Genomic DNA, 26,466 nt, shown 5'->3' on the forward strand with positions numbered 1-26,466 from the left:
CTTTTACTTTGATCCATTGGGTGCTTAATCCTAACCTTCACCTCTAACATCATTTTATAAAGAAGAAAATGAAAATATTAAACAGATATGTTTATTTACAAAATTAAGATAAAACACCTGCCAAAAACTATAATACATTCAAGGAAATATCATTTAAGGAAAAACATCGTTGGCAATTAAAGAATGGTAAGTTAATTGTAATTGGTAAACATGTTCATTGGACTTTCCCCTTGCCAGTTTAGAGGCCATGCGTTATCACACTATCCATGGACCTAACAAAATTTATTACTTCGTGATAATTTTCCCTCTTTTTGACTTTTTACACCTATTTTTTAATTTCTGACTCTTAAATTAAATAAATTAAACGAAAACAACAGACCTCATACAACAAAAATAAGTGAATTTTTTTTAAAATTGTGCGTTTATCGTTTCCCTAAATGAAAGAATTCACATCTCATTTTCCTTTTTAAGTTATAACTGCCATTTATATTGGAAAACTCAAACAATGGGATAGCTACAAAAAGAGAGCTTACCTAATATGTAATCCAAAATTTTTTTTCCTCATTCAATTCCAGAATACGGATTGCAAAATTTGAATTCAATGATGCCAACCCAAAGTGGCCAGCTCCAATGCAATATGGAAATTTTCAAAAAGAAAAAGGAAAGATAATATAAAATTTAATAGCTTTATATATAAGCAATTTTCTCATAAAATAAGGGCTAAAAACCAATATTAGAAACATTGAATCATTACTTGGGGTACTTATATCCCAAGCCCTATATATACTCCTTCACTTACATCAACTTCCCCATAAATCTTCCGATAAAAATTCCACACCCACCACCCCCCCAAACCAAAAAAAAAAAAAAAATCATTAGCCATGGGGAGGAGAAAAATTGAGATGAAAGTGGTGGAGGATAGCAGCTCTAGGCAGGTGACCTTCTCCAAGCGCAGGAGTGGCGTGTTCAAGAAAGCAAACGAGCTCGCCATCCTGTGCGGCGCTGAGATTGCCGTCCTTGTTTTCTCTCCGGGAGGGAAGCCCTTCTCGTTTGGGCACCCGAATGTGGAGTCTATCGCAGATAGGTTTCTAAATGAGGAGTGCCCTAAATCAAAATTTAGGGTTTCAAAGAATGATGAAAAAGCGGGGAGGCTTAACCAGCAACTGGAGGACATGGACAGCCAGTTGGAGGCTGAGAAGAAAAGAGGACTTGTGCTTGACAAGGCTGTACTGAAAGCAAGGGGTTTGCCACTCAAAAGCAAACCGCCGAGCTTTCGTGAGCAGAGCCGGGCAGATCTTCGAAAAATGAAGGCGTCGCTGGAGGCGCTGCGCGAGATCGTGAAAGAAAGAGCCACTGAGGTGGAGGCATCGTCTTCGCTGCTGCTCCTGGCAAATGACAGGAGAGACTGATATGACTACTGTTGCTAAAAATGACAGACCTTAATTAGGTAAACTGTAGGGAATGAATGTCTTTCTGCGCTTGTGTGATGCTGGTGTTAGGTAGATTAATTTTGCTTGTACCTGAGATGGAATTTCCTAATATATGAAATGGGTTGAAGGACATATGCGGTTGCTTATATATTATATTATTTTCAATTGTCTGTTCGTAGAAATGTTTTGTGTGCTTCTATTGTTGAGTTGTGTCGCGGGTGTCAATTATTCAAAGAGACTAATCATTCATTCACTCCTAATTATACTGATATTGTATCAACTTAACGACTTATTCTCAAGTATTGAGTTTTACTTAAAAAGTCTACGGTATTATTAGGGGTAAAACCATACACTCATATATTGTATTTTATTTTCTCAATTCTCCGATGTGAGACTTATATTTAACTTGTCCCCTCACGCGAGACCACTACATAGTGACCACACGTGCAACCAATCTCACATCGAACATTAAGCACAAAAGCATGGTGTTACATTAAACATAGTAACTCGAGCACGACATGGACCCACAAGACCCACAATCAAACCCGCTTTGATACCATTTCGGATATTTAGAGAGATGAGTCATTGACTCACTCCTAACCATACCGATATTGTCCTGACTTATCTACCTATTGTTATGTATAGTACTTTTCAACAAAATGTCTCGGTGTTATTAAGAGTGAAACCATAATCTTATATATTTTATTTTATTTTCTCAGTATTTTGATGTGGGACTTATATTCAACAACAGGCACTTACTTGGTAACACATCATTTAGTTTATAAATTTAGTATATAACTTTAATCTCCTTAGCATTACTCATATGAGAAATTATTAAATACTACAGTATCACCACGTGGATGTGATACTTTCATTGAAAACTTGACATGTGTCATTTATTTTTACAATTGGATTTGAAATTCATTTTGTCTCTTTCAAAAAATTTAATTAAGAAATTAAAAAAAAAAATCTGAAAATAGAGTAAAAAACCTGCCTCTGGACGCCGGACTCTCCATCTCTTTTCCTTCCCTCTCTTCTCCTGCTCTATGTCTCTCCCTGTTCATCTTTTTCTTTCTATGTAAATTTTAATCTCAATTGAGAAAAGATTGATGCCTATAAAATTATTTTTATAAACAGAGTTGGCGACCTTCGGGGTCTTACCCCTAACCTTCCCGTGCAAGCGACCAGTGAACCAAACCATGGCTGATTGCAGATGCTGCTGCTATTTGCCGGCAGAGAGTCTGAGGATGAAGGAAGCCTATGTGTGTGTATGTTTATCGCTGTAAGATTTTGAATGAAAGTATCACAAGTGACGTGGTACTACTGTACCATACTATAATTTCTTCGTAAATACGTGTTGTCTACATAATAAGCAGCCGTAAAGTCTGAATAAAAAAATAGTAGTGCGTAAATCTTTATGCCTATAGCACTCCACTCATCATTTGATAAGAGCTCGTGATGAGTTTTCTTACAAGGCTCATAAGCCCGGATGTACGTAATTTGATTTTATACTTATCGGAGATTAATGGCATTAAAACTCTTCTAGTAAACGGACATATATATTTGAGAGAATATTTATAATTGTGGGATATATACACACACACACACATACACATAGAAGGGTAGTCATACCCTTACATTTCAACCACGAGCAAGAGGTATTTTTGTATGTTTCACTTTGTAATGTACTTTAATTATCTAAACCATTTAATTTTTAGATCTTCCTCACATATATTAAGGAAATTGGGCTTAGTAGTCCTTTTACAAATCCATCAACCAAAGACAATTCTGCTGTAAAAATGCAGCCTTTCCTAGCCCTCTTTGACAAAAATATCTTTAATTAAATTAATATATTATTGACACAATATTAATACATTCTCAATACAATATTGATATATAGCTTATTGACACAATATTGAATGTTTTTCATCGAAGAGAAATAGTAAAGATTGCATGTTGAAAGCAGGACTATTTTTTGTTGGTGTATTTGTAAAAGGACTAGTAAGCTTAATGTTCCTATATATAATAGTTGCAAAATATTAATAAAAATTTTACTATTAGGCCAGTGGTGCTCTCAAATTTGAATCTTTCTATTCATAGCTTAGCCTAATTTAATTAGATATCAATAAACAAAAGACTTTATATATAAAAAAGATATGGATCATCCATGTAAATGGTGAAAACATTGAAAAATAAAAAGATACCTAGTAGCTTTATATCTCGAAAAGCAAGTATACAATGAATAGTAAATCAAAATAAAGATAGACTTAAATATAAACTCTTAATTGATACCTTAATCTAGAAAAGAACATGCATGGTATGGATGATAATGTGGTGTCTTATGTGTTTGAAAAATTAGAGAAATATATGGAGAGGAGGTGGGGTGGAGTTCATATCGGAGGAAATCTTAAATTTTAGCTAAATCAACATAATTCGTCGATATGTCCTACGCATTGGTTAAATATCAGCGAAACTCTTATATTTCTTCTACACTAGTGTTGACATTCCTTAAATTTTCATTTTAAATTTCCAAGTTTTTGAGCAAACTTCCATCATTTCTATCAAATGCAACTGATATCAATTTTATTGATATTTCTACAAATTTGTATACCAATATTGTGATACCAATGTTTTTACCATACTAATATTTTAAATACTGGGTGTCTTAGGCACTGGGAGACCAAAGCCGACAAAAGCAAGATGAAATAGACATGGAATACTTGGAATTTTTTTGGTTGAAACTTTTGGCAAAACAGAGTAAGCATTTCGTATATGACCTGGAGTTCCAATGGGATGGACAAACTCGCTAGCTATCTATTTCCTGACTTCATTTTTTATAGATATTTTGGACTACACTCTTCATTTGTTTATTTTGGAGCATCTAAATAATATACAAATTAACCACTGCTAGCCTGTTATTATGTTGCTGGTGTCCTGGATTAACTAGGAGAACAAGTTAGGCAGCAGGGTATTAGTGGTTAGCTACTTTTCTTTTATGATACGACGACATATTTACAGTAACGGGTAAGATATTCAAGCTAAATGTATCAGTTATTAGTATCAAACTTTTTATTTATGAGAGTCGAACCTAATATTAGGTGACATGTGTCACTATTTATTGAGAGTATGAATCTCACATCGGAGAAAAAAAAGTCTTACATATGCTTATAAATAATTGAACTATACCCATATTGTTAATTAGTTTTATAATAGAACCTCATCTTTTTTTGTTAGCTAAAGAGTAAGCGAAATAAGAATCTTTCATGCCCAAAAACTGAATAATTAAGCTCAGGGTTTTCTAAATCCTCTCACATCTGGCTAGAAATCATTGAAGGGAATTTCAAATACCATGGCTGTCAAATTCCCTTGCTTTTTCACTTTCGGGAGTATAAGATCCCAAGAGAATAATATGGCTAGTTAAGCTATCTACTTCATGTATGTGCGATGTGTCGCCCAAGTGATTTGTTTCCTACTCCACCGTCCCAATTACTTTAGAACGAACTGAATGGAGTTCCATGCATGCCAATTGTCAATTGTGTACGTAATTTTGTCTGCTTTTCCCTTCTTTTTCTAAAAAATTAAGCCTGGCAATTTCTTGTACGACTTGTTAATTTGACACGAAACACCACGACTTGTTAACGAGTCACCTATTAAAAACTCACTATAATAACGAGTATGACACGAACACAATAAACAAGATCTGTTTACCAGGCCTATTTAAAACATCGCCATCAAATTTTTTGAGTTAAACTAATTTTCAAAAATTAACTTTCAATTGCATTTTGTTGTTATACAAACGATAGAAGAATGTATATTAAATTCATCTAAACTACGGAAAAAACGAATTTAAATACAAAAGGGTAAGCACATTACTCTGTCCAACTTAGCTAAGTCAAGAACTTCTTTATTCTATCGCATTTGGAGAGAGTCCACTTTCACAAAAAGGTGAACTTATGTGCAATATTCAAAGTTATATTTACCCAAATTGCTATCCCACTCAAAATTTTCTTAATTACATTAAAAAATGAATATTCACGTGAAATGGTACCCAAATTGCTACCCGGTCTGTTTTCTCTCTGTCCACACCTTACTCATTTTGTAGTTGCGGTTTTTTTCTTCGTTACATATTCAACTACAATATTTATATTATTCAATTCAATTACTATTTGACTTTCAAATAATAATTATATTAAATTTATGTAAATTTTGTAGCTAATTCTTTTATTTATAAGGTAGAAACTATAATGAAATCGTAATCCTTGTACTTTTCTACACGGAGAGGAGCTAAGACATTAAAAAAAATTACATGACATAGTATATTGCCATGTAGCGTTTCGTATGAAATTAGAATGTGTAGACAAAAAATTATGCATATTTTATTGACATTGGATGACATTGTACTGGTTACCGTTATGGTGACGTTCATCTTTTCACAACTTTATTAAAGGGAAAATAAAGAAGACGAAGAAGAAGAAGAAGAAAGAAGCCACCAAGAAACAGCTCATCATATATTAGTCCAGGGTTCCTTGGAGTGCAATGAAGACATTTTCTAGGACTGGTCTTGATTGTATAATTTTCGACTGGAGGCACCCATACAACTCATAATTCCACTCCCCCACGTCTTCTACCCCGATTGACCATCAAAACGCGGAGCTTTAGTCATCCGCTTACCCCACACCCCCACCAACTTTCCCAAAACACCCTTTCCCCGCCACAAAATTCCCTCAATCTCCCTACCTTCTAGAGAACTTGCCTTCTAAGAAACCGAATCTTTCCCCCACCCCAGATAAAACCACCACATCGCCCAAACCCAAAAACCAGAAAGGAGAAGGCAGAGAAGGGCTGAAATCTAGAGAGAGAGAGAGAGAGAGAAGGGGGGGGGGAATCTAGAGAGAGAAAGTGAAACAGAAGATGGGTGGGGGAAAGAAGAGGTGGTTGTTCTTTAGGAGGATGAAGAAACAGTCGTGGAGTTTGAGGTGGAAGTATCTGGGGTCTGCGTTCAAGTTCCGGCCGCTGAATCTGCAGCTTTCCTTTTACGATGATGTGGTTTTCAAGATCGTGGCGGCATTCGAGGCCGTGGTTTTGCTGCTCAGAATCTGTTTCTTCTACTTGTTTTGCGGATGCCATTTTTGAGAGGATTTTCTTCCGACTCTCCTTGTACTTGGTTTTCTATGTTGCTTCAAGAAGGGTATAGTTGACAGATCAAGTTGCTTGCCAAATGGATTAGGGTTTTTTTTTTCTGGGGAGGATATTGGTTCTGTCATGTTGGCGTTCCTAATATGCTTATTATGTTCTTGTACAAAGTTAATGATCGGTTAACTTTTTTTTTTTTTCATGAATTCTGACTTCTTTTTCTGCAATTCAATTCAGGAAATTGGTTTTGTCATTCTGCAAAGTTACTTTGAATTGTATATATTTAATGTCATTGCCTAAGCCAGTAGAGAAATTCTTGACTGTGGATGGCGGTGCCACTTTATTGATCTACACATATCCATTTATTATTGGCATAGAAGGTCACTCGAATTATATTGTTATATGTTAGAATTTTTTATTTATATTATGGAGGAAAAGATTAAACACAGGACTTCATATGTAAAGTTAAACCCTTTTAATTCTTTGAACTACAAGCCGCCTGCCCCATTCTAGTTTGGAACAGAAGGAATCTTCCAAAGCCAAATTAGCAAACCAAGAGTCTTATAAATTGAAGGGGAAGTTAGATAAAACTACTTCAACTATTGGATAATTAACAGTTTCATATCTCGTTTTTTAAAAGTTTTAATGTCATACCTCATCTATGATTTTTTTACAATTTTATACATTCCGTTAAATTTCTGTCAATTATTCTTTTAAATAGTGACATCGCATGAGATGGAATCCATTATCTTAAAAAATTAATTAGTTAAATATTAAAAAAAATAATAATAAAATCTTTATTTTTTTGGCATGGGACCCACCCCTTCCCTCACCCTTTCTTCCCCCGCCCCACTTTATCCCACCCAAAACCCAGATCCCTTCCCTTTCCCCTTCTCTGCAACCCCCGACCCCTTCCCCACCCACGCCAACATCCCCCCCCTCTCCCCGACTTGTGCCTTTTCTGGTGGTGGGCGTTCTGGGCATTTGGGTTTCGGTGGTTGAGGAAGAAATCGTACTCCAATCTCTATGCTTCGGTCTCGGGCGGCTCCGTCTCTATATCGTTTTCGTCCGAATGTTCCGGGTCGAGATGGTGGGGCGATTTTTGGTGTTGGCGGGATTGGGATTGAGTTTTTTGACGTTGGTCGAAGAACTCGGAATCCGGCGGTGACGGGGGGTAGAAAATTTTCCAGTTCCACATGGAAGAGGCTTGCGCAGGTGTTGGTGAAAGGCGGGGGCGGAGGAGGAAGAGAGGATGTGGGGAAGGTTGGAGCTGTTGGCGTGGGTGGGGAAGGGGTCGGGGGAGGAGGAGGTGGTGGCGTGGGTGGGGAAGGGATCTGGGTTTTGGGTGGGATAAGGGGAGTGGGGGAAGAAAGGGTGAGGGAAGGGGTGGGTCCCCATGCCAAAAAAATAAAAAAGATTCATTTTTTTTTATTTTTTTAATATTTAATTAATCAAAATTTTAATAGATAATGGGTCTCGTCTCATGCCACATCACTATTTAAATGAATAATTGACAGAAATTTAACGGAATATATGAAATTGTAAAAAGTTATAGATGAGATATGACACTGAAACTTTTTAAAGACGATGTATAAAACTGTTAATGATCCAATAATTAAGGTAGTTTTATGTAATTTATCTTAAATTTTATCTTGAAAGATCGAAGGGTATTATATGTAATTTTACATTTCATGTGTCATAAGGATAAATGATAGAAATATAGGAAAACTAACGAAAAGAGCTTGAAAATTTTAAGTTTTAATGAAAATAATAAAATAAAGGGTAAAATAAATAGTACTAGGATTGACTTTTTAGTGAAAAAATGTGATTTTCGTTAAAGTGAACAGTACTGAAAGATTTTTATTAAAGTTCCCTATAAATATTGGAGTGTCACCTTCTCCTCCACTTTTTTATTGTAATTTTCCCAGTCAACTTGGTATCTTCTCGGGGCTCCACCTATCGTTCAAAGACAAATGTTATATTTACCACATCTTTGCATCATATTTCTACTAGAGGTAATTGTTAATTCTCCCTTACTTCAAATGTTGCAGATCTCTAAGAAAGAGGTGTTTCACTTCATTGATTTGTATATTAGCAATTTTTATATATTTGTAGTTTGTAACTGTATGACAGGATTACAAATAGTAAAGAATTCACTAATCTCTCTGGCTTTAATTCTTTGTTGTTGTTATCCTTTCTGTGTGAGGTTCTATCTAATTATTTACAATCTCTGCATTCTTATTCATGTGCTTATAACAACCATTTATTGATTATTATTTTTCTTGCAGTTCCAAGCTTTTGATGAGTTAAGGCCAACTCTCTTGATCTCCCTCTTTATCTTGCTTTATTTCAATTTCTTGGTATGCAATATTTCTTTGCCTGGATTTTTTATAATATTATTTACTAGTATTATATTTTCTTCTTTTATATATATATATATATATATAAATCCAGAAGACAAAAGTTTACAAATAACCATAATCCAAAAATACTCTTATTTGATTCAGATTTTAAGAAAAAAATATTTAAATTTGTAGTCTTCTAGCAAAACAAAACTACCAGATAAAAAGGAAAAAACATGGGTATAGAGGTTTTTTTTTTTTATATTTGGTAGAAGGGAAAGAGGGAAGATGCAGATGGTGGAGAAGGAAGAGAAATAGAGAAGGAAGGCTAGAAAGAGGGGGAGTCAGGCTGCCGTCGACCCCAAGCCAGAACAAGGAGCGTCGCCTAGGGGGGTTTCTTTTAGCTTGAACGCAGAGGGGAGGAAAGGTTAGAGAGAGGAGATAAAACGCGTTTGAGTTTGAGGAATTGTTAATTCATGCATTGGGAGTAATGTGTTAGCTGGTGGAGGTTGAATTGCCTTAGGTCTCATCTGGTGATTGACTCTGAAGTTAGCTGAGTGCATCAGATCCAAGAGGGGATATAATTCTTGGATAGTGCTAAGGAGATTAAATTTTTAGATAAAATTGTGTAAACTAAATGACATACTTTGATGATTGGATTATTATTTAAATATTGATAAATGTCCTCATTTTTATTGGTGACACATCACTTAATTTGCAAATTTTGTTTATAAATTTAGCCTCTATAACATTACCCATAATTCTTGGGTTATCTTGGGAAGGTAATTCTCTAGCTAGTGTGGATAAGAAAACATACTACTTTTGAATTTTTTTTTTTTAATGAGATATAACATTGAGTGAAACAAAATATTTAATAGATGGGATTAAAAATAAAATATTTAATTGTACAGTTGAATGCTAAGTAGCCTTGAAGCGGAACTCAGTTTTTTTGTTTGTTATTGGTACCTTTATGCCAATACAATCCCTAAAATATGTAGGCTTTTCAACCAAAATGGTAACTGAGATTGACCTAATTTCTCACGTTGGTTCCTAACACTGAAAATTTATAGAAGTGGTCTTCTGAGTTTGTTCATCGTAAATCATTTGGTCATTCTGTGAAAAAATTGTCATTATCCTCGTTAAGTGAAGATGTTGATTTGACAAAAATACTCTTAAAAAAATAGTCATGTGATCGTTCACATGACAATTTAACGAGAATATTGACAAATTTTTCACGGAATGATTAAAATAAATTGTAGCGGACAAATTTAAAAATCATTTCCATCAATTTTCATTTTCAAGGCTAAAAAGTCAAATAAGCATAAATAATTACATAGCATGGTATTTATGTTGAGGTGGCAGCCAAATTATCTTCTTCTGAAACATTTTATCTGCCACTGCCAAACCTCTCTTATCCCTTTCCCTCCAACTTCTACCCCCTGAAAACCTACAGCCAGAGTAGAGATGCAGGCCTCAATCTGCCCACAAACTTCACCACCCTCTCTATCCAGTTTCAGACCTACCCACCACAACCCTCTTCTGGGTAACTCTCTGCCTTCAAGGCCATGTTTGGCTCTCAAAAAAAGAGCCACTTTAACCACAAAAGCACTTCTGTCAGCTACCAAGGAATCAGTCCTCAGGGACTTTCATGAACGCAGAGCTCTCAAGGTAAAGCGAATCCTACTTCCCGTTGACATTATTATTGTGTTTTGCTTTGTTTGGTTGCTGGGAAAACGTGGAGAAGCTAAAAAGAAAAATACTTATTGGTTCTGCAATTTAATAACCATGCCTTGATATCCAAGAATTCTGATGTAAGTTGTAACTGTGTTTTTTCAGATTATTTCAGGATTGCAGAATTTTGACAAAGAAAATGTTGCATCAGTCATTACTGCCGCTGAGCAGGTTTGTTTCTTACTCCGTTGATAGATGAAGTTATGAACTAATGATAAACTCGCCAAACAAAAACAGATTATGTTTTTGAACCAAGGGATCTGAATATGTTTGAGCACATTGCTTGTGGTGTCAAATTTCATCGAACTTCCGAGCAAATGTTGAACTTTTTATGTCATGTTGTCATGTGTCGTTGCATCTACAGGGAGGAGCAACTCATGTGGATATAGCCTGTGACCCGGAGTTGGTGAAGCTTGCTATCGATTTAACTTCTCTTCCGGTATATTCATATGCTTTCTAAGCGTATCGTGATCATCATTTTCCAACCGTAGTTTGCATGTATAAGGATGTCTTCCTTGTGCAGGTTTGTGTTTCTTCTGTAGATCCGGCGGCATTTCCAGCTGCGGTTGAAGCAGGAGCACTGATGGTTCGACTACAAACTAACCCCTTTCATACTATACATTTCAGGCCAAAAATTTGATTACGTGACCTGGTTCCCTTCGAGGGAATGCTAAATCGTTTCAGAACAATATTGCTATATGTTTTTCGGTTTGTGTTGATATGATAAATTTGATGGCTTTTGCAGGTTGAGATTGGAAACTACGACTCCTTTTACGAGATGGGAGTGGTTTTCACTTCGGAGCAGGTGGTACCACATTCGTTACCTTGCAAATTACGAAAAACATAGCGCTATAAGTGTACTAATCGGATTCTCTTGTTGTATTCTGTTGAGTTCCTTTGCAGATATTGAATCTGACAAAGGAGACCAAGAGGATTCTTCCGTCTGTGACCTTATCAGTCACTGTACCTCATACACTAAGCCTTCCAGATCAGGTCGGAATCATTGCTGAAAGTGACTATCGATGTGTGTTGGCATGATGTATTTGGTTTAACCAAGCTAGTTGAATCAATGTACAGGTCAAGCTTGCAGAGATGCTGGAGCAGGCAGGTGTCGACATCATTCAAACCGAAGGAGGAAAATGCACCAGTCCTTCAAAATCAGGTGTTCTTGGTTTGGTCGAGAAGGTAACACGAATTAACCTACACATACCTTAACTGTTACGAGTTATCCAAACTAATCTTAGGCTCCAGACTAGCCTGAGTAGACAAACGAAAAAAAAACCAAGAGCTTGGCATTGAATTCTTGCCTAGAGCGTGTTTGGGATTGAACACATGCAACCAGTTTTATTTCAACAGACACATTTGATGATAGTATTTCATGTTTTAGGCAACACCAACATTGGCAGCAGCATATTCGATATCCCGTGCTGTCAAGATTCCGGTAATGTGTTCATCCGGACTGAGTGCAGTTACAGCCCCAATGGCAATAGCAGCAGGAGCTGCCGGTGTGGTATGTAAACGATGAACCTGCTTCTGTAATATGCACATTTCAACAAAAGCTTATTTGTTGAAATACCCTCTCAAACTCAACGCGAATCTCACTTTAACCCTCTGAAACTGAATTTGTGATACTTTGCGCCTGATAAGCGCACTTCCCGTCTCACTTTGCCCCACCGTCCAAATCCGTCAACACTGAAGTATGTTGTCTAGCTATTTTTGCGTGGTTAACTTACTGGTTGTTTCATCATTTTCGGACACAGGGCGTCGGCTCAGCCGTGAACAAGCTCAATGATGTTGTTGCAATGATTGCAGAAGTGAGGAGTATTTCCAATTCATTAGGAGCTTCAGCTGGTAGGCTCACTGCAGCTGAAGAACAAGTTTTGAAACTGTAATCCAGTAATCATATAGTGCAGCAATATACATACATTGTTGGCAACAATATCCAAATAAATAAGAGCAGCAGTTTTCTTTCAGATTTCTAGGTTCTGTTTTCCTTGGCAGCATAAACTGAACTTCACAAAACAAGAACGATTTGGACCCCAGCATCTGGTGCAAGAACATCTTTCGTTCAACCAGATTGCCCTTGACGATTCTTATTCTGCGCAAGAATTGAAAGAAGTTCTCGCCAACTACACTAACAAATCAAAAGAATGAGGGGAAAAGAAGTTATATATTCTCGAAAACTGTTAGGAATCAAGAACATGACTTGACAATGAGTGTATTCGATACAATTGCCTGGTGACAGCTAAAACTAGAAGTTCCTAGTAAGGTTTAGACTTGTCATCTTCCACTAAATAAAGTACATACCCAACTGTTAAAATCTGAATTCACTGCTAAATTCGAATTGTGAAGAGATATGGACAAGAATGATACAGGCATAGACAGTTTTACAAAAGACACATGACCAGGACCTATGACTTGCATACAACTAGAGTACGTCCACCATACGGAAACATGATTTCTTAGACAGACCAATCTTCCTCTTCCTCATCCTCGGTTTCTTCATCCTCGCCACTTTCCTGCAAATGTTCGAAATCTGCTTAGTAAATTGCAATTCAGCACCACTCGGCACTGCTTGTAAGATAAGGTTCTGCTTATTAACTATAAAGATCATTCAAAGCATGTTTACCTTTCTTTGTGCATATTCTGCCATGGCCTTCTCAAACTCAGCTCGTTTCTCCGTGGCTATATCATAATACTGAACCTTTTCCTAATATAAGAAGACAGAGAGAGAAAAGAACGAAGAACAAAATTCTATAAGCTCTTTTTAATCACCATTGTTAGGGAAACTCGTAAACAGTCAAAAAGCTAAAATACTATTTGATGCTTCATGTCACTAGATGATCAACAAGTAAAATAGTCTAAATGCTGAGAACTACACACAGTCATTAGGAAAGAACCGTTGCATGATTCAGCCAGTATCACTTAGCTGTAAATCTCATGAACCCAAGGCGGGTCGTATTTAAGCGAGATGAGATCCACTATAATAATTAGCTTAAGTAAAAAAAGACAACTACATACACATCAAACAAGTCCATACAGGTGAATGGGTCATATATTTTAACCAAAACTATAGGTCAGAACATTAGGTTAAATAGAACCCACGATTTGAAAGTCATACTTCATCCGGTCTTCAATACAGAACTTTAGAGAAAGTAAAGCAAAAATATAATGAAAACATAAAAGGCCAACTAAAGTATAAAGAGACACAAACCTCATATGTCATTGTTTTCCACTTCTCTCCACACACCTTTCCAATCTGAATGAGAAAGTAGTGTATATTCATATACAAGAGAACTGATGGTATGAGCAACAATGAAAAACATGCAAAAAGTTAAACGGATTACCGTATCATAAACTTACTTCGCGCATTTGCTTGATACCTGGATTTTGCTCTTGAAGTTCCTTACGATAATCCTCCCTTAAACACAAGAAAAACCAGTTTAAGTCAGTAAAACCTCAAGAGGTTTATGGTTGGTTCTTCATATATGAGAAAGGTGCTCAGAGTGAGTTTGATAAATAGCGTTCTCATTGAGGCATTATAAATTATAATTAATCACAAAAAAAAAAATAAAGAACGTCGTAACAAAAGAACAATCAAGAACCAGCTTTGGTTAATCTGACCTTACACTGACAAAATAACTGTAGTGAGAGGTAAGGGAAATTCAATTTAAAAACAAAGAAACTGTGGATTTATTTTTTCAGACTGAAGTACCAATGAAAATAAAACAAAGTAAAATAATACTGAACAAGAATGAGGGGACTAATACTTAGAAAACTTCACCAAAAAATTTCTATGGAAAGTTACAACTAGTGAATTTCAGAAATCGACCGAAACCTTGTAGATTTGATAAATAACTTAATATCAATTTTCATCATCAGTCGTGATTATGGTTCTGGTTCATAGTATTCATATTATGGATAGTTGAGAGATCTTCAGTTTCTATATCTTTCTTTATTAGAGGGGACAAATTCCAAATTTAAGGCCATTGGGTGATTGAGGTTGGTCAGTCTCATTATCTGGATACTCAATTTCAGCGATCCAAAAGGATGACGTGTTCTTATAGGACTAAGACAATCAAACAACAAAGTCATTGAACAAGTTGGAAATTTAATCAATTACAGCAAGTTGACAATCAAACAACATGTATAATAAACATAAATGAAAAGCTAAACAGGAACGAAAAGAGGTACATACAGGAAATAGAAGAAAGCAGTTGGCGGTTTCTTGGGTATCTTGGAATCAACTTTTGCACTTTTCTTCTTCTGCTTGGTTTTGGACTTCTTTAGTGAAACGATTCTCTTTCCCTCCGCATTTACGCTGCTTAACCTTGTTGACCTCCTTGTCCCCTCCCTTTGTTGGACCTTCAACACCATTTCCCTAAAAAGATTGAAGAATTTCTTTCAATGAGCACCGATGCCTCGGCCAGGAATAAAAGGAATGAAACAACAAATTCAACCGCCAATGTCACACCATCAAAAGCACAACAGACCTAAAAAGCCTCCATCGAGTCCAGGCCTCACACGATCACTAAACATTTTCTTGAAAGTGAAACTCAGAGCCACACAACCCGTAACCCTGAAAAGCTCCTTCCCTTCCTAGTTCTTCTATTTCCTCTTTTTCTTTCCTATCACCCAATTCCTCAGCAAGCAGCCTGAGAGTAAGTATACACTGTATACGCTAAGCATTGCTCGAAATTCAAAAGGGTACAAAGCTAAAGAATAACCGAACGAAATTAGAAGCAATAAAATCACCAATTTCTCAAATTTAAACTAACTGAACAAACCCCACCACCCAACTGAGCTTAACCTAGCTTCTTGTCCAAGACTCCAAGTACTGAGTTCTCCACATTATTCAACACAAAACAACACAACGCAATCAACAAAATAGCAGAAAGTAACGATCTTTGCCTTCTTTTTCCATTTTTTTTATTTTATCATTTCATGGGTTTTTTCAAAAACCCAACAAAAATTCAGAAAGCATTGAACGAACAGCGATGAACATGTGGTGAGAAAAGAGATAAGAGTAGAGGAAAAGTACCCAGTTGAAGCTTTTGTGGCGGAGGAAGAAGACGAGGGAGACTGCTGGGAGTTGCTAGTTTTCTTTGCCATGTTTCTTCGCTTCGGGCCTTTTGGCGTCGGTCGTGGAATCGGGTCGGGTGAGTGGGTTGGTGTGGGAAGTGGGCAGGCACAGTGACACTGACGACTGATGATTAGACCGTGGCGAGCACTCTGAGAAGACCACGACGTCTTGGTGGGTACGGTGGGTGATGTGACGGCTTAACGAGTGAATCTCGCCAGGGAGTTGGGCTGTGTGGTTAAATCAGGCCCAAGGTAACTAGGCTGGGCCCAATTTCCACCGTCATCGGCATGCATTAAAATCACAATAAAACAAAAATTAAAAATCACGGAAATGTAGTATTTTTTAAACAAACGATATTATTATTATTATTTTTTTTATAAATTAGAGATATGTGAGGTTTACATGTAGGTGAGGTTTAAAAAAAAAAACAAGATTTGATTGTGTGAAATTACATTTATGCCTCATGTTTCTTATTTATATTCTATTTTAATTAAATGATTAAATTAGTAATTTTATAAGATTTTGGTTGACAATAAATGTTTTATTAATTAATAGAGATACTTAGGTTTAGAAATTGGATTGACTTGATTTTAAAACAATATCCCTGTTATGAAAAACTAAAAATAATATCCAAGAAATAAAACAGTCTTCTAATATAATTTCATAAAATACCAATTTTCTTGAAGAACTTTGTATGTATGCCTTCTTTTTTACATATTTATGATGAACTAAATATGTTTGATACATTTGACTAATTAAACGATCTTCAATTGAATGATTTTATTTTTATCAGAATAATCTTCAAATTCTTGATGTTCCGATTATTGAATTTATTCGATTAAGATATTTTATTCACCAATGAAAAAAATATGTGACAATGAACGCGGATCTTCTTTGTGAAGATCCTGAGAAACCGTCAATTATGTCCGTTTGTCGTACATTGTGCGGTCAGAAATTATTTTAAATATTTTTATTTAAAATTAAACATAAATAGTACTTTTGATAAAAACTAATCGTACGATGTATAATGAAAAAACAAAATTCACAAATTTCCAAATCCTCACCAAAATGATCAGGAGAGGATCCTGTTGGCAATGTGAGGATGCCAGGTACAAAAGCGTCAAGATATCTGTTGAAGTTTGACAAGGAAATAAATGAAAAAAATAAAATAGGCAGAAAGTCTCAGTTGTTGAAGGCTTGAAGCTGCAGCTCTTCATCTCCTACGCACAGTGACGTGGCATCACACGGACAATAGAGAGCAGCTCAAAAGTTGAATCCAAACCAAAATTCTCCTTCTTCAAGTAACTCACATCGTTGGCGTCGCCACCCACTCTCTCTCTCTCATCACTCACTTTGTCTCTCATCGCCATGCAGTCCCTCCAATCCTCCACTCTCCGGCCCGCTCCGCTCGGCCCGATTCGGAAACGGACCCCCCATTTCCCCAATGTCACTACCAGAACAGCCAACTCCTCCAGGCGAATCTCATTCATATCCGCCTCCTCCGCCGTGTCCGCCCCTAAGCGCGAGATGGACCCGAAGAAGCGGGTTGTCATCACCGGAATGGGCCTCGTCTCCGTCTTCGGCAACGACGTCAATACTTACTACGACAAGCTCCTCGCCGGAGAGAGCGGTGTGGGTCCAATTGACCGGTTTGATGCGTCCAAGTTTCCGACCCGGTTCGGGGGCCAGATCCGCGGGTTCTCATCGGAGGGGTACATTGATGGGAAGAACGATCGACGGCTCGACGATTGCCTTCGGTACTCGATTGTTGCTGGGAAGAAAGCTCTCGAGGATGCTGATCTTGGCGCCGATCAGCGCTCAAAGGTCATTGCTTTCTTTCATTTGCATGTGTTTAATGGTTTCTGTATATTAATTAGCTTAATGGGGTTTTGCAAAATGTGTTAATTTGCTGATTTGGTTCTTTCTTAGATAGGTAAGCGCTCCAAGGTCATTGCTTTTTTTGATGTGCATGTGTTTAATTGTTCAATTATGCTCATTAGCTTGATGGGTTTTCGGTATAATATGTACCGATAAGTGCTCCTAGGTCATTGCTTCCTTTGATTTGAAAGCAATTGTTTAATTATGCTCGTTAGCTTGATGGGTTTTTAACAGAATGTGCTAATTTGCCGATTTGAACAATTTGGTTATTTCTGAGATTGATTTGATGCAGATTTGTGTGTAAGAGTAATGGGTTCTGTTAGAAACTATGGGTCTGGGATTTCATCGTTTGCTTATTTTGGGACGTGCATGGAAGAATTGTTAACATGTGCGGAGTGTATAATTTGATTTGGTTGTGTTAGGATTTGTTTTTCTGTGTTCTGATTAGTGTAAATGAGTGTCTAAAATGGTTGGTTTTGCTTCACTTACAGCTTGATAAATCGCGGACTGGGGTGCTTGTTGGATCTGGAATGGGTGGTCTTACTGTCTTTTCTGATGGTGTTCATGCACTGATAGAGAAAGGTCACAGGAAAATTACCCCCTTTTTCATTCCTTATGCTATTACAAACATGGGGTCTGCGTTGCTTGCTATTGATCTGGGTTTTATGGGACCCAATTATTCCATTTCGACTGCTTGTGCTACTTCAAATTATTGCTTCTATGCTGCTGCAAATCACATTCGTCGGGGTGAAGCTGATTTGATGATTGCTGGCGGAACTGAAGCTGCCATAATTCCTGTTGGGGTGGGAGGGTTTGTTGCATGCAGGGCCTTGTCTCAGAGAAATGATGATCCAAAAACAGCTTCCAGGCCATGGGACAGAGATAGAGATGGCTTTGTTATGGGCGAAGGTGCTGGAGTATTGGTAAGCCTGCGTTGATTTTAATTTTGAAACAAAATGGTCATATAATCTAATTTTTAGTAGACAGAACGCTACAAAATTCTATCTCAGCTAATCATGAATTCACGATGACTGAAGTGTTGAATGTATACACTGCAGTTGACCCAGTTTTTGTCTTATGATTTTAATCATAACATAAGAAGGGTATTTGTTTTGACAGGTAATGGAGAGCTTGGAACATGCAACAAAACGAGGTGCTACAATTATTGCCGAGTACTTGGGAGGTGGTATTAACTGTGATGCTTATCATATGACTGATCCAAGAGCTGATGGGCTTGGTGTATCTACATGCATACAGAGATGCCTTGAAGATGCTGGTGTGTCACCTGAGGAGGTACTCTCTCTTTTCCGTAAACCTTTCTTGTGTTATATAGTGATTGTTCCCCATCATCATTTAGTGAACTCCCTCACTTTATCAGGTTAACTACATCAATGCACATGCAACTTCTACCCTTGCTGGTGACCTTGCCGAGATAAATGCTATAAAGAAGGTGTTCACGAACACTAAAGATATCAAGATCAACGCAACTAAGGCAATCTCTATTCTCTGATCCTCTGTCTCTTTATAATTCATATGATGTTTCTTTCCTGACTTCGTATTTCTTGCCTTTACTTTGTCTCAGTCTATGATAGGCCACTGTCTTGGTGCTTCTGGGGGTTTGGAAGCTATTGCTGTCATTAAAGCCATAACAACTGGATGGCTGCATCCTTCCATAAACCAATTTGTATGTTATTGTTGCTATGATTTTGGACTTGGTTTCTCCAGCGTAGCGTTAGTTTGATTTCTCGTATTTGAAACATTATAGTAATGGTTTCCGATGTGTGGCATGTCTTTCATGAAACAGAACCCAGAGCCTTCAGTGGAGTTTGACACTGTTCCCAATGTAAAGCAGCAGCATGAAGTGAATGTTGGTAAGAAGGGCAAACCTTGAAACTCCCAGTGCCTTTACATTTCCAATTGCTCAAATACCGTTCAAATAAACTTTCGCGTGTTTTTTCAGCCATATCGAATTCATTTGGATTTGGTGGACATAACTCTGTCGTGGCCTTCTCTGCGTTCAAGCCCTGATCATCCGACTTGCGTTCAAGTTTTGTAGTACATCAACGATGCTTAGAGGAGATCATAATTTATTTCGGAGGCAAGCTTCATCCGTTTACATTTGAGTCCATTTGTAGTTTTGTAATGATTCAGAAATGTTCTTTTTTTTTTTTTTTTTTTTTTATGGACGCAAGTCGTTTTTAGATACCTGGTTCCATGAGGAAACTAGAATGTTATGTTTTTTTTCTTTCTTCAAATTATCTGATGGTCAATATGAAGTGTGGCTAATATAGATAGAGGAAATGCATGCGCGGGTGTAGCCAAGTTTCGCTCAATTTGCTAGAGCAGTGCGCTCTCCCTGCGCATCCAAATTTGAAATTCGAATTGTCCTCCCGTTACCATATCATGAAGACTTGTGCGTGGATTTGCCTCTCTTTGCATATTTTGTATTAGCAGCTTGTGTGTAACAAAACCTTCGAGTTGGTTGAGGACAATTTTGAGTTGGAGAAATTTGGGTTGGTTGCTTGTCACGTAGACTTCTACCCACAAGTAAATCGGTATCTATGTAATCAGAATATTGATGGTATTAATAATATGAATGCTATGTTGATGGTCAATAACTTGTCGATATTTTGATATGTTTGTCGCTATTGGATGGGCAGACGAGCCTATTTTACTCATAATATTGGGCTTTAGCGGAACATATCATATCATGAACTTCTAGAACTCGAAGCTTTTGAATAATCTTTTTCATTCCTTGATTCCCGTCATATTAACAGCATTGTTCTAAAAATTTTCGGCTGGCGTCGTCTAGATCCCGCCTAAATGCTAAGCGGCTGGTCATCGTTTCGATTAATGTATATTGGATGGGCATGCAAGCCTATTTCACTCATAATATTGGCCTCTAGTGGTACGTATCATGAATTTCTAGAACTCGAAGCTTTTGAATAATCTTTTTCATTACTCGATTCCCGTCATATTAACAGCACTATTCTAAAAATTTCTGCCTAGGCGCTATGCGGTTGGCCACCACCCCAATTAATGCCTAGGTGTTTGAAAATTAAGAAAGAGGGCATAAAACTGCTGAGGCGCCTGCCTAAACCATCTAGGTACCCGCATAAGTTGCAACTCACTTAGACAAAAAATATATAACTTTCATTTTGCATTTTATTTTTTACAATAAATTATTAGGAACTTGTTGTATACTTAAATGAACATACATTATATGTTTGTTCCCCATGTTTTTATTATGTTTCAATACTTCATAATATATATATATATATATCATTCTATTTTGTAGTTTATGATGAAATTATATATATTTTAAATATAAACAGATACTTATATACATGAAATATAATAGATTCATTTAAATATGTCTAGACCTCGTCTAGCCGCCTAGACGCTAGGCTTTAGCATGCTGCCCTACTAACGTCTAGCGTCTTGATTAACAATGAAATGCCAATACAGTTTTTATATGAAGATATATTATTATTATTACACAATCTACCCGAATCTTGCGCATGAGAATGAGGAAACTCTTCCTCCGTTGTGCATCGAAAGAGAAATATAATTATTATAATTATTAGTAAGGTAAAAATAAAAATAAAAATATTTTTGAAGAAGAAGAATAAAAATCGACAGTTCTATCGAAAAAAAAAAAGAAAAAGGGAAAGCGACAGCGTGGCATAGGACGATGATATTGGCGCCAAAGGAAGGGGAAAGCTCCATCATTTTCCCGCCAAAATAAATAGCCCTAGACTGAAAAAAGGGGATCCGATAGCTCTGAGCAGTCGCTCACCATCTCAAACTCTCAATCACCGTCGTCGCCGATCTTCTCTTCTCTTCTCTGCAGAATACGAGCTTGAAGCGAAATGGACATCAGCGAAGAAGTTAGGGCAAATCACCGCCGAGAGCTCCTTGCTTTCTTGGAAGATGGCGTATGTCCTCCTCCTCCTCCTCTTCCTCTTTCTCTCTCTCTCTCTCTCTTTCTCCAACTCTCTTGCTTTCTCTCTCTAACTAGTTAAAGTATTGCGCAGATATACATGGACGAAATCAAGGCCGTCCTCAACCACAACCGCCGCCGCCTCATCGTCGACATCTCCGATCTCCACTCTTACGGCGAAATCGGTTCCAGGTTCATTCACTTTTCTCACCAACCAAACTCCTCACTAGCTAGCTAGCTTTGCTCAACTTCTACTATCGCCAAATATTTCAGAAGAATCCTAGTTTAATTTTGCCTTCGGTTTTTCAATTTTCAGGATTCTGAGAAATCCAAGTGATTATATGCAATCCTTCAACGATGCGGCCACTGAAATCACCAACAGGATTGACCCCAGGTACCTGAAGCAAGGAGAACAACTTCTGGTGGGGTTTGAAGGGGCTTTCGTCTCGCGCCGTGTCACGCCGAGAGATCTGCTCTCCGAGTACATTGGTTCCATGGTTTGCGTCCAGGGCATTGTCACCAAATGTACCTTCTTCCCCCCCTGCCTTCTACCTTTGCTTTCATTTCATGCTTGATTTACGTTTCGGAAATGACAATTCTGGATTAAAATTTGAGGAAAAACATAAATAAAAGAAACAATTTTATTGGAAATTTGAGGTTAGTGGTGTTGATTTAGACTAGAAAACCATAAACCTTAAGATTCTTCCTTTGCTTAGTTTTCAGTTCAGCTAATGAAATATATCAATATGTTTTTGTTGGGAATGTTGGCTATGGGTTAGTCTAACCTGGTAACTAACTCATTTGTAGGTTCTCTTGTGAGGCCAAAAGTTGTTAAGAGTGTTCACTTCTGCCCTAGTACCGGAAACTTCACCTCTCGAGAATACCGAGACATTACATCCAATATGGGTTTGCCTACAGGAGCAGTTTATCCTACTAGGGTAATCTCAAGTTTTTCGCTTTAATTGTATCTTATTTTATCGTTGGAGAAGGGACTCTTTATGAAAATATATTGCCACAGGATGAAAATGGTAATTTATTGGTGACTGAGTATGGACTATGCAAATACAAAGATCATCAAACTTTATCTATGCAAGAAGTTCCTGAGAACTCTGCTCCTGGTCAGCTTCCGCGGACAGTGGATGTCATAGTTGAGGATGACCTAGTTGATTCATGCAAACCAGGAGACCGTGTGGCGATTGTAGGGATTTACAAAGCTCTTCCTGGTAAAAGCAAGGGAAGCGTGAATGGAGTATTCAGGTAGCTTCAACCACGAGGACTGCAAAAGTTCTTATCTTGTTTATCTAAACAATAATGTATTCTAGTTTTATACTTAGACTTAATGGCCTTGTTTGTGTAGGACTGTTCTCATAGCGAACAACGTTTCGCTGCTCAACAAAGAAGCAAATGCACCTATTTACAGTCCTGATGACATAAAGAACATAAAAAAGATAGCAGAAAGAAGTGATACTTTTGACCTGCTTGGGAATTCAATTGCACCCTCTATTTATGGACATTCATGGATAAAGAAAGCAGTAATATTGCTAATGCTTGGTGGAATGGAAAAGAACTTAAAGAATGGTACTCACTTACGAGGGTAAGTTATGATTCAAAATTTTCCGTTTGATTTTAGCATCCTAATTGTTCTTATCTATCTGGTCCCTTCTTTTCTAAGGCCCTGCCTAAGTGTTCCTCTAGCATAAAATTGAATCTTGATCAAACAATATCTTTTCTTTTCTTTTAGTGACATTAACATGATGATGGTTGGTGATCCTTCTGTTGCCAAATCTCAACTTCTAAGAGCAATTATGAACATCGCTCCATTGGCAATATCAACTACAGGCCGGGGTTCTTCTGGTGTTGGTTTGACAGCTGCTGTTACTTCGGATCAAGAGACAGGTAATAACGTATTCCATCTCTTGCGGTTCAACTTTTGCATTATATGATGTTATTACCAGGGAGATACTGATCTGTCTGTTATCAGGGGAGAGAAGGCTAGAAGCTGGTGCCATGGTTCTTGCTGATCGTGGTGTTGTCTGTATTGATGAATTTGACAAAATGAATGATCAAGATCGTGTTGCCATACATGAAGTTATGGAGCAGCAGACTGTAACTATTGCCAAAGCTGGTATCCATGCATCCCTCAATGCACGGTGCAGTGTGGTGGCTGCTGCAAATCCCATATATGGTTCTGTAAGTGACACAGCTAATGGTCATCAACCATTTGATAACATATTTGCAATTTGTTGTTCTGACTATCGCTTTTTATTTATTTAATTAGTTTAGTCTAATTTTTTAACGCTGGCTTTTTTATGGATCATGCAGTATGATCGCTCATTGACACCAACAAAGAATATTGGACTTCCAGACTCTTTGCTCTCTCGTTTTGATTTACTGTTTATTGTATTGGATCAAATGGATCCTGACATTGACCGTCATGTCTCAGAGCATGTGTTGCGCATGCATCGGTATCGTTCTGCAACTGGAGGTACTAAAGCAGAAATCTCCTGTTTATGTTTTATGATCTTTGAGAAGTACAAAATAAGTTTCACTAACTTATAAGCGCAGGTGAGGCAATGCTTGATGGGAGCTCGGCATTTGGAAGAGAAGATGAAACTGATAATGACTCATCTGTGTTTGTTAAGTATAACCGAATGCTACATGGGAAAAAAACCGATAGGGGTCGAAAGCGTGATACGCTCACAATCAAGTTTCTTAAAAAGTATATTCATTATGCAAAGAATAGGATTGAGCCTGATCTGACTGATGAGGTACTGGTTCTTTATCTGGTGATTTATTTACTCAATAATATACGTATGGTTTCCCAGGTTACGCCATTTGGTTGCTTATCTTAGAATCTTACTTGTGCAGTCTGCCATATAATCTCTTTCTTGTGGAGAGCCTTTTCAGTTAGTTTTATGAACTTGTCTTCCTGACCTGATCAGTGCATTATGAATCTGTCTGACAGCTAATAACAATTTTTTTTTTCCAACAGGCCTCTGAACAAATTGCAACAGCGTATGCAGAACTCAGAAATGCCAGTTCAAATGCAAAGGTCAGCATTTGTCATCATTGTATATTTAGGCTTGGTCAATGCAGTGACTTTCTGACTATAATCTGATATCAATTTTGTTATTCAGACTGGAGGAACACTTCCAATTACCGCCAGAACATTAGAAACCATAATTCGTCTCTCAACTGCTCATGCAAAATTAAAGTTGAGCAGAAAGGTACCTTGTCAACTTTAATGATTAATAAAGACCAAACGGGACAAGTTCATTCTGCTCTTTCATTTATCTGTGGAATCAAAACTGTGGTTTCTTCATCAGTTTATGTGTTCTGTGACTGTCAATTGTAACGTTCATCGAACTCAAAAGTAATGATAAATCTACCTTAACAGGTTTCAAAGTCTGATGTTGATGCTGCTCTCAAAGTTTTAAATTTTGCAATTTATCACAAAGAGTTGACTGACATGGAGGAGCGCGAGCAAGAAAGAGAGCGAGAATTGGAGAGGAACGGCAGAGCTAACCATCCTGCAGGTCAAGATAATGGGTCTGGCAATGGTACTGGGAATGAAGAGTAAGTGTACTTTCCAGAAATTGCCTGTATCCACAAATTGATGTTATCTGTGCTGTCAAATTCACATCATTCATTTAACTTGTTTTCTCTTGTTTTGCCTTTGTTAGTTCAACAACTGAACCCATGGATGTCGACCCTCACACTGAATCTGCTGCTGCTGATAACTCTTCGGAAAGGTTCTGCCTAGTAGCACCAACCCATGCTGCTCTTCTGTTTTTTATTTTGTTTAATTCATATCTGAGTCGTTTGTTTCTAATGCCATTTCAATTTCTTTATTCCTTCTGCACCTGCAGGTTAAAAGCACTTACTGATGTTTTAAATCAAGTACGTACAGTACAGCGCTCGGACAGCATATCTGTTGAGGCCTTAGAGAATGCTGTCAATGACGGAGCAAGTGTTCCTTACTCAAGTACAGAGATAAGCTTCCTATTAGAGGTAAATTTTCATTAAATTCACGGAAGACATACTGTACGAGCGTCTTGCAATCTCTGTGCTAAAATCTTTAACTCTTTTAACTTTTTAGTTCTGCGCTTTATTTTTTTTCAAGCTAGTATCTTTGCGCATGAAGGATAAATAATAACAAACGAACTTGATAATGTTCAGGAACTCCGAAAGAGAAACATAGTGATGGTAGATGGTGGAACAGTGTTCATAATATCATGAGTTGGTAAAGGATCACCTGCAATACGTAATTGTAGGTATGTATGTTGCTGAGATGGATTTGCTTCACTTCCAAGTCGTGCATTCCAGGGAGTGCAAAATTTGGCAACAGATTGGACCCGTCGCGCATCTATGGAGGCGAATACTGATTTTGCTTTCGGTGTGTTGGCCTCGTGTATCTTCTTGTCTGTGGTTCTTAGACCTTGAATTAAGAAGTAGATTTTCATTAATGTAATCTGTTTTCCTTTGCATAATCTATTTTTATGGATGGTGGAAAATTTGTTGCATAATATTCATGACCTGATAGGATACTAAACAAGCGAGGGCGATGGCTACATTAGTGCGACGAGCATTGAAAAACACTACAAATTCTAACAATTTACATGACACGGGTATATCAGCTAACGTGGCGTTACACACTAATGATCTTTGTAAGCCTTCATACACATGACGTTGTATGATAGCACATGACACCGCACATGATGCTACGGCGACAGTGAACATCTACTATTTAAGTCCAATTGTTAAACAATATAAATAACATCAAACATCTCATCCAAACGAATAATTTTTTGACAACCCAAGTTCAAACTCCTCTCCTCAAAAATCAAATTAACTTAGAATAGTCTTATAAAAAATTTAGTTAATATGGCGATGAAAGAAAAGGAAAGAGAAAAAAAACCCCTTCTA

The 26,466-nt window shown here is 37.3% G+C and overlaps 6 protein-coding genes across 7 annotated transcripts; 5 read left to right on the forward strand and 1 right to left on the reverse strand.

The window, feature by feature from the left end:
* The first annotated feature begins 881 nt into the window (after positions 1-881).
* Positions 882-1,409, forward strand: LOC137724354 (agamous-like MADS-box protein AGL29). Its single transcript, XM_068463092.1, has one exon. The coding sequence runs from the start codon at positions 882-884 to the stop codon at positions 1,407-1,409; it is 528 nt and encodes a 175-aa protein (XP_068319193.1).
* Positions 1,410-7,589: 6,180 nt separating this feature from the next.
* Positions 7,590-9,237, forward strand: LOC137724586 (uncharacterized). Its single transcript, XM_068463347.1, has 2 exons — positions 7,590-7,949; positions 9,181-9,237. The coding sequence occupies exons 1-2, from the start codon at positions 7,590-7,592 to the stop codon at positions 9,235-9,237; spliced, it is 417 nt and encodes a 138-aa protein (XP_068319448.1).
* Positions 9,238-10,269: 1,032 nt separating this feature from the next.
* LOC137725199 (uncharacterized protein ycf23-like) lies at positions 10,270-12,609 on the forward strand. Its single transcript, XM_068463800.1, has 9 exons — positions 10,270-10,573; positions 10,742-10,807; positions 11,001-11,075; positions 11,160-11,222; positions 11,382-11,441; positions 11,540-11,629; positions 11,714-11,821; positions 12,024-12,146; positions 12,397-12,609. Exons 1-9 carry the CDS (start codon positions 10,370-10,372, stop codon positions 12,526-12,528), a joined length of 921 nt encoding a protein of 306 aa, XP_068319901.1. The 5' UTR covers positions 10,270-10,369; the 3' UTR covers positions 12,529-12,609.
* A 178-nt stretch (positions 12,610-12,787) lies between these two features.
* Positions 12,788-15,865, reverse strand: LOC137725200 (high mobility group B protein 14-like). 2 transcript variants are annotated; one of them, XM_068463802.1, is made up of 7 exons: positions 15,678-15,778; positions 15,130-15,291; positions 14,835-15,017; positions 14,000-14,057; positions 13,851-13,895; positions 13,266-13,346; positions 12,788-13,155 (listed from the first exon to the last, which is right to left on the reverse strand). In XM_068463802.1, exons 3-7 carry the CDS (start codon positions 15,011-15,013, stop codon positions 13,099-13,101), a joined length of 420 nt encoding a protein of 139 aa, XP_068319903.1. In that variant the 5' UTR covers positions 15,014-15,017; positions 15,130-15,291; positions 15,678-15,778; the 3' UTR covers positions 12,788-13,098. The 2 variants fall into 2 exon arrangements, with proteins under 2 accessions (XP_068319903.1, XP_068319902.1); XM_068463801.1 differs by lacking the exon at positions 15,130-15,291 and having other exon boundaries at positions 15,678-15,865.
* Positions 15,866-16,878: 1,013 nt separating this feature from the next.
* Positions 16,879-20,215, forward strand: LOC137725513 (3-oxoacyl-[acyl-carrier-protein] synthase I, chloroplastic-like). The gene is made up of 7 exons (XM_068464226.1): positions 16,879-17,543; positions 18,089-18,520; positions 18,717-18,890; positions 18,976-19,089; positions 19,180-19,281; positions 19,402-19,468; positions 19,558-20,215. The coding sequence occupies exons 1-7, from the start codon at positions 17,088-17,090 to the stop codon at positions 19,623-19,625; spliced, it is 1,413 nt and encodes a 470-aa protein (XP_068320327.1). The 5' UTR covers positions 16,879-17,087; the 3' UTR covers positions 19,626-20,215.
* Positions 20,216-21,371: 1,156 nt separating this feature from the next.
* On the forward strand, positions 21,372-26,115 carry LOC137726604 (DNA replication licensing factor MCM3-like). The gene is made up of 16 exons (XM_068465541.1): positions 21,372-21,535; positions 21,635-21,732; positions 21,857-22,065; positions 22,348-22,478; positions 22,559-22,797; positions 22,898-23,134; positions 23,282-23,436; positions 23,522-23,730; positions 23,863-24,025; positions 24,106-24,308; positions 24,533-24,592; positions 24,678-24,767; positions 24,938-25,116; positions 25,224-25,292; positions 25,410-25,551; positions 25,720-26,115. The coding sequence occupies exons 1-16, from the start codon at positions 21,470-21,472 to the stop codon at positions 25,777-25,779; spliced, it is 2,310 nt and encodes a 769-aa protein (XP_068321642.1). The 5' UTR covers positions 21,372-21,469; the 3' UTR covers positions 25,780-26,115.
* Positions 26,116-26,466: the final 351 nt, after the last annotated feature.

The sequence above is a fragment of the Pyrus communis genome, chromosome 2 (assembly GCF_963583255.1).
Source record: "Pyrus communis chromosome 2, drPyrComm1.1, whole genome shotgun sequence".
Lineage (NCBI taxonomy): Eukaryota > Viridiplantae > Streptophyta > Magnoliopsida > Rosales > Rosaceae > Pyrus > Pyrus communis.

Bases quoted from the DNA above. Each gene is read 5' to 3' on its own strand.
- LOC137724354 (XM_068463092.1), top strand. From the start codon at position 882: ATGGGGAGGAGAAAAATTGAGATGAAAGTGGTGGAGGATAGCAGCTCT.
- LOC137724586 (XM_068463347.1), top strand. From the start codon at position 7,590: ATGCTTCGGTCTCGGGCGGCTCCGTCTCTATATCGTTTTCGTCCGAAT. The intron at 7,950-9,180 runs GTGGGTCCCCAT...ATTTGGTAGAAG, and splicing joins AAGAAAGGGTGAGGGAAGGG to GGAAAGAGGGAAGATGCAGA.
- LOC137725199 (XM_068463800.1), top strand. From the start codon at position 10,370: ATGCAGGCCTCAATCTGCCCACAAACTTCACCACCCTCTCTATCCAGT. The intron at 10,808-11,000 runs GTTTGTTTCTTA...TTGCATCTACAG, and splicing joins TCATTACTGCCGCTGAGCAG to GGAGGAGCAACTCATGTGGA. The intron at 11,442-11,539 runs GTGGTACCACAT...GTTCCTTTGCAG, and splicing joins TGGTTTTCACTTCGGAGCAG to ATATTGAATCTGACAAAGGA.
- LOC137725200 (XM_068463801.1), bottom strand. From the start codon at position 15,748: ATGGCAAAGAAAACTAGCAACTCCCAGCAGTCTCCCTCGTCTTCTTCC. The intron at 14,058-14,834 runs GTATGTACCTCT...CTTGTGTTTAAG, and splicing joins ACTGCTTTCTTCTATTTCCT to GGAGGATTATCGTAAGGAAC. The intron at 13,156-13,265 runs GTAAACATGCTT...GAACATTTGCAG, and splicing joins CAGAATATGCACAAAGAAAG to GAAAGTGGCGAGGATGAAGA.
- LOC137725513 (XM_068464226.1), top strand. From the start codon at position 17,088: ATGCAGTCCCTCCAATCCTCCACTCTCCGGCCCGCTCCGCTCGGCCCG. The intron at 17,544-18,088 runs GTCATTGCTTTC...CTTCACTTACAG, and splicing joins GCGCCGATCAGCGCTCAAAG to CTTGATAAATCGCGGACTGG. The intron at 18,891-18,975 runs GTACTCTCTCTT...TCACTTTATCAG, and splicing joins CTGGTGTGTCACCTGAGGAG to GTTAACTACATCAATGCACA.
- LOC137726604 (XM_068465541.1), top strand. From the start codon at position 21,470: ATGGACATCAGCGAAGAAGTTAGGGCAAATCACCGCCGAGAGCTCCTT. The intron at 23,731-23,862 runs GTAAGTGACACA...TGGATCATGCAG, and splicing joins CAAATCCCATATATGGTTCT to TATGATCGCTCATTGACACC. The intron at 24,768-24,937 runs GTACCTTGTCAA...CTACCTTAACAG, and splicing joins AATTAAAGTTGAGCAGAAAG to GTTTCAAAGTCTGATGTTGA.